General features: G+C 39.8%; 1 protein-coding gene across 13 annotated transcripts in view; it reads left to right on the top strand.

Annotated features, from left to right (window-relative positions):
* The window catches only part of CBLB (Cbl proto-oncogene B), a 219,826-nt gene extending 214,579 nt beyond the window's left edge, over nt 1–5,247 (top strand). For 5 of the 13 annotated variants that reach the window (XM_027585388.2, XM_035728367.1, XM_035728368.1 and 2 more), the window contains exon 19: nt 1,545–5,245. In XM_027585388.2, the coding sequence (XP_027441189.1) occupies nt 1,545–1,804 (260 nt within the window). In that variant the 3' untranslated portion in view covers nt 1,805–5,245. Of the gene's footprint in view, nt 1–1,544 lie in introns of all 13 variants that reach the window. The other 8 variants (XM_027585391.2, XM_027585392.2, XM_035728376.1 and 5 more) reach the window with 5 other exon arrangements.
* Nucleotides 5,248–9,879: the final 4,632 nt, after the last annotated feature.

A 9,879-nucleotide genomic window follows, 5' to 3' on the forward strand; every position in this document is an offset into this window, starting at 1 on the left:
AAATGGGACCTGAAAACAGAGTAAGAAATGTAGTTTAGCAGACCATAGTAACTTGAGATGTTTAGTTATAGATGCAAGATACAGTATATACAGACTTGAGCAAGAACCAGAAATTAATGTGTTCTTGTATATGAGCCTAATTTAATAAGCTTTATCTATAGCTATATTTTTCCAAACTGGGCAGTATTCTATAAGAAAGTAAAGATTAAAAATAAGACTATCATCCAATTTGGTGTGGAACCAAATATTTTCATATTGGAGGCTTTCATGTATGTATGTTACACTGCTATACTGCTGGAATTGTGAAGACGATGTTTTCAACAAGTTACCTTCTCATGGAAAAAGAATTATGAGAAAAATATAAAAGAATGTATTAGATAATTTTTTGATTTAGATTTGATTATTGAAAGTATCAGCTTACAATTTCTCATGAAGATATTGGGAAAGTTGGCAAAGCAGCAGAGACCAGGAGGGCAAGGCTGGGGTCGAGAGTCACAAGGCATTTGGGTCATAGCCTCACTTCCTCATCTACTTAACTATGTCCTTGGATTTATCATTTGGCATTTGTCAGTGCTCTGAGAAAGATATTAAGGAAGTGTCGATGTCTAAATAGTCTTAAATCCATAAATGTGTTGCATGACATAAGTTTGGTAATTTTTATTTTAATCTTTTCTTAATTTCGACTTTTGAAAAACAGTACCAAATATAGATATCATGGACATCCATGATATAAAAGTGCCTTCTCAAGTTACCAGCCCACGCCCTGGGGTCCATGAGGGGTGGTGGTCTCGAATTCTTTCTCTTAGGAAGATTACTCTCCATTCATGGGCACCAATGTCATTTGATTTGACTTTGAGAAACTTATCAGGGGACTGATCCGGAGTCCGAATCTCCGTTGCTCATGTTTTTGCTGGCTTTGCTTTTTCTCTAGCAAAACTTCAAACATTTGGAATCTGGGTAAAGTATTTGAGCAAAGCAGTGAGTTTACTTCTGCTCAGCTTATTAACTAACAGTAGACTCGAAGCATATACTATTTTGCTCCCCACCCCAGCATTAGGTGACAGCATTATTAACTTGAAAAATCAGACGGGCAGAGACACTACAAAGCCTATTGCTCAGAGTAGTTGTTCTGTGGCCTGGGTGGGATGGAGGACCTGCTGGGGATGTGCTTCCAGGAATATTGACAACCTTGTAACAGTTTCCTCTGGTAGAAACTTCCCAAGAAAGATCCTCCACCATAGTAGGAAAGAAAAAGCTAGTGTCCCCATAATGAAAGCCTTTCATTTTCAATGTTTTTCCCTTCTCTACCTGTTACTTCATATGGCTTAAAGAATAACATGTGGAATTGGGAGTATATTTGTATTAATTTCTCAAACTTCCAACACATTCTAACTCAGTTTTTTTAATGTTCAAAATGGGAGGGCAAGTTTATTTATGGAGGTAATGAAAAATAGGGTTTTCATATAAAATGAGATCAAACTGATACGGTGTCTTTATTTTTAGCCCATTATTTACATGATCTCTCTTTTTCAAAATGTACACAGATGGTTCACAAGCACCAGCCAGGCCTCCTAAACCACGACCGCGCAGGACTGCACCAGAAATCCACCACAGAAAACCCCACGGGCCCGAGGCAGCATTGGAAAATGTTGATGCAAAAATTGCAAAACTCATGGGAGAGGGTTATGCCTTTGAAGAAGTGAAGAGAGCCTTAGAGATAGCCCAGAATAATGTGGAAGTGGCCCGGAGCATCCTCCGAGAATTCGCCTACCCGCCTCCAGTCTCCCCACGTCTAAATCTATAGCAGCTAGGACTGTCCACACCAGCATGGCAAGCAATCGATATTCCAGGACTGTGGGAAAGAGACATGTGAGAGAAGGTGTCTCCTTGGCGTGGCATCTTGAGAAGAGGCTTGGAAGTGCTGCTTCTCAGAAGACAGCTGCTAGCTCAGGATGTCAACGGCTGCGCTTCCTTATTTCTGCTAGCCATACTTTTTAAATCAGGGTTGAACTGACAAAAATAATTTAAAGACGTTTACTTCCCTTTAACTTTGAATCTGTGAAATGCTTTTCCTTGTTTACAAGCTGGCGAAGTTGCAGTTCAGTTTTGTTTTTAGTTTTGTTTTAGAGTTTTTGTTTTTTGATCCCTGTACTGTGTTCTTGACAGACCCTTGGTAGAGGGGTCAGGTCTGCTGTAACATTTCCCACCAACTCCTCTGCTGTCCACGTCAACAGCTGAGTCACACATTCGTTTGGATCCCTTCCATCACACCCCACCCCCACGCCCAGCCGGGTCCAGTTCCATTTCTCCCATTTACAAGATGCTTCAAAGGTTCTGATTTTCAACGTATCAAACTAATGCAAAAAAAAGAAAAAAAAAAGTGTGTGGCCTTCACTACTGAGTCTTGTCTTTGGAAACCTTTGCTGTTGTGACGGGAAAATTATGAATGTATAAAGCATTTTTTCGTCCGTGAGCTCAACTGCCTTTTGATAAGGGGTTTTTCATATGATATAGAGGAACATCCCTTTTTAGTGTAAGTTTTGTGATCTTTATCCCCCCCATATCCTCATCTTTGTCATCCTAGGGGTGTCACTACTCTGTAGAAACATAAAATAGTAGGAAGCAACTACTGCAGATGTGGGAGGAATACACTTGCACGTGACAATGCCATGTTGAAGTTCTATAATGAGGTCCCCTGGCATTTATGCCTGCATTACTTTGAGACACGCTAAATAAGAGGGCCGTCTCCCTGAAATATGTTAATAATTTTTAGATAAAATTATGATCATACCTTTCCCAAAGTGAAATAGAGTTCATTTCCTATTTGAGTGATTACACTCTGGTACCTAACAGGTGTTAGGAACCAGTTCATATTGCAGTGGAAAAAGTTAAATCTTCAATGCACTGTTAAGTGCCAATGCTACTGTGGCAATGTTCTTTTTTTTTTTTTTCTTTTTGACGAACTCTCTGCAATCAAATCAGAGTTCATATTTAATTTGTAGATTCTCATTGTTCCATCCAGTCAGGGGAAAGAAATTTATATGGTTTTTCTTTTTCTTTTTTTTTCTTTTTCTTTTTTTCCAAAATGGAGATTGGTTCTTCAGAAACCATGTTATTACTTTTAATAAATCTACAAATATTTATTGAGCATCTCTGATGTGCTTGACGCACTATGTTTTTAAAGCACAAACTGTCACAAGCTGATTGCAATGTAATGTTTTGTTATTCTTTGTGCTTTTGATGGCAAAAGTCTCTCTCTGATGGACAAAGCCTAATGAGAAGTTAGTGGAGAAATGAGACAAAACCCAGGTCTGTGTGAAATGCTTGAGCCCACAGAAGCTTTTCTAAATACGAACTCACTGCAGGGTGGTGCACATTTCTGCCGCTCCTCTTTCAGCCTCACACCCGGTGTGATGTACAAGGGTGCATCTGCTAGTGAGCCTCTCTTCAGGATTTGAAAGGACAGGACCAAACGCGTAGCAGGACCCTATGGAAATCAATGTGCAAGCCTGGAGGGGTCACCAAGTTGACCAGGGGAGGAGAACCAACGCATTGTTTTGCAGTGACGTGTGACATGTGCCCTTGAGGGTTTGGCCTTCACGATAGGAGGTACTTGAAAGGAGTCCACAGGCTTGGGTGTTCTAATTTCTTCAGGTGATTCTGCACTGGTCGGTGGTATCCCCAGAGAGGAATTTTGACTTTTCCTTAGATGTTCCACCTGTGAGCAGGTATATGAGTGCAAAGAATGGCATCAGCTAATTCTTTATTGATTTAGGAACTCCATGTACATCATCATGATTATTCACTTCTTTTTTTTAATCAGTCTCCGATGTCACGTTGGAATAGCACTGTATGTTTTGTGTTTTTTATGACTTGCCGATCATAGGTACAACTAAAAGCCAAAAGTTGCCACTTCATTTTGATAACATTGTTTTAACTTTAATAGATTAGAGAGTGATGTAAAATACAAATGTTAGAAAAATATAGTACACCCTCAGTTTTCAAATATGTGAAAATTTCCAGTGAGAATTAGAAAAAGACTGGTGATATAAATTTAGACCTACATTTTTTTAAAAAATCTACTTTGCAAAGAAGACTTATTAGCCTCCACTAAAATCTCTGCATCTTGTACTCAATAGCAACCGTTAGTTTTATCATTAAAAAGAATGAATCAGAAACTTCTATGGAATGGAAAGAGGGAAACTTTCTATCAAATGTGGTCATGAAAATCCCATTGCTACCTATTACCAATGACTACCAAACTCAAAAAATTTTTTGTGGAAATAATTAAAAATACTTTAATTATAAAAATGATTACCCATTAATGGTTGGAAATGATCAATAACTTGGTTGCACTGTGATCTAGAAAGTTAGACATTCCTCCCATTTCTCAAGACTTAGTAATATAATCATTTTTTAAGCCAGTACACCATATAATCCATATAATTAAAACCAATCATGGCCAACACTAATCTGCTCTCCCCCATCCCCCAACATGTTCTGGGGATAGAAGTACTTATCCTCAATGATAGTCCAGTAAATTAGTCTCCATAATTTCTTTTTTTCCCCTTGATGTCTGCAATATCCTGTCCAAATGTTCTAGAATTGAATCAGAGCAGTGCTTATGGTTAACTTGAGCTTCCTTCCACAAAATGACATTTAGGTCTTCCCTGTTCATTTTCCCTTGCCCACATTGCAGATAGTCTTACTAAAGCCCTAATTGCAACTTCAAAGGGCCCATTTGTTAAGTCAATATCTCACACACAAGAACACTTGCAAAGATTTCTTCATAATGTGAATTTTTTTCTTTTTCAGTTCCAGAAGCATTTCCTACAGTTTGGACATTACTTTTCCTCTTGAATTTTCAACTTGAAGCTTTAATTTGCACTGAATTATCGAACCTGGTTAAAACTTTAATTTTTTCTCTTAAGCTGACAGATTTGGAAGCAAATTACAGTGTGTTTTCAACAACACAGGTACCGCCTGTTGACCTGGGATTTCAGTGCTTCTAGGAAAAGTTTCCAAAAAAAGACAGCAATAGAGTGAAGGGTTTTCTTCCCAATTACTATTTTTTTAAAACTTGTCTAATGTGGCAAAATAGTTATGTGTTCAATTAATTTATATTCATCTTTTTTCAATTCTGATTATTATGTAAACTCAAGTACTTTATCTGTTCTTTTAAGGTATTTTATAAAATGAATCTTAACAAAATGCAGAGTTGGTATTTTATTTTTCAAATGAACAAAAACATTTCTTTCACAGCATTTCTATGTTTCCTTTTTTTGTGTTAAGCAAAAGACATTGGATTCAAGAGCTAAGTGGACAGGGTTGTACGAAATACCCATCCCAGATGGTTATTAAATACCAAAACCATATCATTTTAAGATATTTACTTAAATAAGTTCCTTCCATGTCTTCGAACTGAAAGAGTTCTATTAAAGTTCCAAGTAAGAACCATATCTGGGAAAGGCTGAATGTCTTCAGATGATAATTAAGAATTCCTAACCAACTGTAACATCTGTTCTCTAAATTCTTGCTTTTTCTAATCATTTATTTTATAAGGGAGAGTATATAAAATGGGCCAGTATATAACGGGGAAGGAACAATGGAGATTAAAAAAAAATGTTAATAACTACTTCCATATCAAGAACCATAAAACGCTGTGAGAGTAATTGATACCTGCAACGTCCCATACATAGTTGTAACAGTTATGCCCTCAAAGCGCATACAATTAAAATGGGGAAATATACATAAGCATATAGTTCCAACACAATAAATGCCGTATATAAATTATCACATTGTACTGGAATTATGTACTTACAGTATGTGCTTAAGAACTTTTATTGGGCCCTTTATGCAAGGAACTTAGTAGTAAAACATTTAACCCTCTCAACAACCATCAGGCCTCTTTTAGGACATGGAAGTAAAGGTGTGATACATTCCTTCTGGAAATTTCCACCAGTGATAGGCTGAATAGCATTTTGTCAGCCTAAAAGAGGAGCAAGGTTTTTGTTAAGAACTCCAGAGATAAAACATTTCAACTAAGAGCAGTATACATTATAAAATGGTTACTTAGGCAAAGGTGAGAAGTAGTGGGGCCAAGGAACACAGAAAAGGTGAGGGAGGGTATATTGGCGCCTGTTGGTAAAGGACCACGCAAGACATCTAAGATTCTAGGAACCATAGGATTACCAATCAGTTGCTGGAAGTCAGAGTTGACAGTAACCATGAAAATATCCAGACAGATGAGGGTGTGCCTAACAGGAATGGGCACATCAAATGACAAGCAATAGGCTAAGGAAAATTTAACTTCTATGCCTTTTCTTCATGTCCTTTTGTTTGATTTTCACATGAAATTTGAACAGCATTCTTAAAATTACCTCTTTTTGCTTCTTTTTCATTCCTACTGCTACTACTCTCTTTTAGGTCTGAATTATGACTCCCTTAGAATTTGATTTCCTGGCTCCAGTGCAAGACAGAATGGGGCGCCTGGGTGGCTCAGTTGGTTAAGCGACTGCCTTCGGCTCAGGTCACGATCCCGGAGTTCCAGGATCGAGTCCCGCATCCGGATCCCTGCTCGGCGGGGAGTCTGCTTCTCCCTCTGCCCCTACCCCCCCCCTCATGTGCTCCCTTTCTCTCTCTCAAATAAATAAAAATCTTAAAAAAAAAAAAAGACAGAATGAAGGTTCTGAACTTCAAATGTTGCTCCTCCGTGTAAAGCCCTTTCTGGCTTTCGATGTAAAAACCCCTGTAGGGCTTCCCTGTCTGCGTTCCTCTTTATCCTCGCCTCCCACGCCAGGCCCCCTTCACTTTGCTGAGCTTGCACTGCCCAAATATTTTTCAAGACTTTGTACATGCCAGTTCTGAATGTGCCTTTCCCTTTTCTCTGACCAACTCTTATTTTTCAAAATCCAGCTCAAGCATTGCATCTGAAGTAGGCACAGGCTGAGTTGAGCATGTCATCTCTTTATATCACAGAGGATTAAGTGGTTCTGCAATCACTCATTCCATGGGTGGTCCCAACTAGACTGAACTTCTTTAGTAAGGGCAGCATATCTAATTTCTGTGTCCCAAGCTCCTAATACAGAACCCAGTACATAGTGCACAACAAAACGTTTGAAATCAATAAAAATTGCACCCTTAAATAGCCAATGCTCGAAACAGTCCTGAGTTCTGGTTTCAGCTCTGCCACTATCTGTGTGGATTGGTAGTTTTTTGTTTTTTTTTTTTCATCCTTCTTTCTTCATCCATGGACCAGAAGACGTATAAGCCTACTCACTAAAGTGACTACAGAGGAAACTTTTTGTTCACTGTTGGGATGGGGAACAAAAATTATTTAATAAGCAAAAAAGAAAAAAATCAGATTCACAAAGTAAAAACTGCAAGATTATAAAATTTAATTTGGCAAAGCTCAAACCTTTTAGTAACTTGAAAGGCTAAGAGAATACTAAATTCTTCATAAAGAGATTATGACAAATGTCTGTTTAAGGGATCACGGCTCACAGATTCCTATGGCAATATAATGGTGGGTAAGAGTACAGGCTGTGGAACCAGGATGCCTAGGACCAATCTCTACCTCTGCCCCGTCCGAGTTATGTGATCTTAAGCAGGTGTCCAAACCTCTCTGTCCATCAGGTGCCGCGTATGTAAAAGGAGATTGGCAACCATACCTACAGTGAAGGATTGATAAGGAGACTCAATGAGTCTCCAGAACATGTCTGGTACCATTGAATGCTCAATAAATGGCAGCTCTCATTACCATATACCCTACCCAGGGAACTTAAGCCACATTTCATCTCCTAGACTCCCTGGAGTGGACTGCAAATAGAAGCATGTTTGATTTTTCCTGAGTTTTTAACAGAAAACCTTTACGACCATCATGTATTCTTCCTGAGCTTGTTCCTAAAAGCCCCGTACAGTGAGGGTAGAGATTAGAGATGGTGAGCTGGCTGGACCACCAATGCCAGTCTGGGGTTCCTGGGAGCTACTTTCTTCCCCATTGACCACCACCTAAGCTGAATATTCAGAAGATCTTTATTTGTAGACAAAAGGCTTTGTTTTTTGTTTTTGTTTTGTTTTGTTTTCATTTAAAATCTAGTTCAGGCACAAAAAAATAATTTTGTCTTTAGGGTATAAAGAAAAGTGGCAAAACTAGTGAGTTTCTTTAGTCCCCTCAGACCAAATGTAGCCAGATGTTAAAAGGACTTTTCCTTTAGTCCTAGAACGAGGCTAAAGCTCCAAAGCTGAAAACAGATGAAATGCATCCATATTCTAAAAACCCACCTGGCAAACTTCTGCAGGACCCATTATGAGGCTAGTGGCAGAACTTTCTTCTGCAGCCTCCAAAGTAAATAAACAGAAGAAGATGGATTCAGGGGTTGGCCTGGGAGAAGTGAGTAATGGATAGGAATGTTATGGATTGAATCCACCTCTCCCAGACCAATTGCAGAGATTAGAAAACTGTCATTTCTTCCTATTGGATGTCTGTGCGGTGGACTTACCATCTGCCATCTGTGACTATTTGAGCAGAGTAAAAACAAAATAGTCTGCAGTGAATTACTGACAAGCAGCTCCCTCCTTGGGGTTGGGGGGGCGCAAGGATGCATCACATTCCCACAGGGCAAAGAGACCACTGTCAAGGCGGCTGAGCTTCAGCCGCCTTGACAGGACCCAAGAAGGCCACCTACAAGGCACAATAACCCAAGCAGCAAAAGACTTTGGGGTGTACGGCACCAAACCAGGCATGAGGGAGTTCAGCCAATGGATGTCTTCTGAGTCAGACAATAACCTAGTGAGTGACCTCCTAAAGAACATATGAACATAATGAGAGCCTACACTGAGGGACTTACCCGCCCCCCAATACACACACACACAGGAAAGAAAAAAATCAAGGACACACTACAATTGCACTTGTGAAGAAAAAAAATGTGTTCTCATTAACTCTCCCTCCCCTGTCCCGACCCTGAAGCAGCAAAAACCTAGAGGAACAGTAAAAAAGAATAGGTCTTGCTCCTTCTCTTCTTCTGGCCCCTGAGACTGAAGCCTGGCCAGGGCTGGGGCACACTGGACAGGCTAGGCAGAATTCGAATATTGGTGACCAAATAAGAAAAGAGAGAACTGACAGTCAAACATAGTGATACTAGGGGGAAAAAAATAAACATGTTGGCAACCCATCAGTTTCAAAGTGTTCAGTAAATTGGTTACTAAAAATAAAACAAAAATTATTTTATTTAAAATGGACTTCGGTGGTTTCCTTAGCTTAAAAAAAAAAAAAGTATTCAAAATCATACAGCCAGAGGCGCCTGGCATACAGCCATCCTGGGTGGCTCAGTCTTTGGGCGTCTGCCTTCCGCTCAGGTCATGATCCCAGGGTCCTGGGATCGAGCCCCGCATTGGGCTCCCTGCTCAGCGGGAAGCCTGCTTCTCCCTCTCCGACTCCCCCTGCTTGTGTTTCCTCTCTCGCTGTGTCTCTCTCTGTCAAATAAATAAAATCTCAAAAAAAAAAAAAATCATATAGCCACCACCACACGGTGTTTCTCTAGGAAGATGCTGTGGGCTGTGCAGATCCATTTGTTTCTCTGGAGAAACTTCCTGCCGGCAAGCTCAGTTCTGTCCAGCAAACTCAGGTTATCTGCTCCACAGTCTCTGCAGTGGAGGCTCTGTTCTCTCTGTCACCCAACAGGGCAGGGTCCAGCCTTTCCCCAACTCTCCCTCCAACTTCTCCCAACACTCATTTTCCCCCAGTAGACTATTCAAACCTCATTTGTTAGCTAGTTTATGGAGTAAATATGTGGGGCATGAAATAAAACATCTCGCATCAACTTACCTAGGATATTACTGACTGCGCCAAAACTACTCTCAAAAGGAACTCTACATTTC

The sequence above is a fragment of the Zalophus californianus genome, chromosome 1 (genome assembly GCF_009762305.2).
Source record: "Zalophus californianus isolate mZalCal1 chromosome 1, mZalCal1.pri.v2, whole genome shotgun sequence".
In the NCBI taxonomy this organism is placed as follows: domain Eukaryota; kingdom Metazoa; phylum Chordata; class Mammalia; order Carnivora; family Otariidae; genus Zalophus; species Zalophus californianus.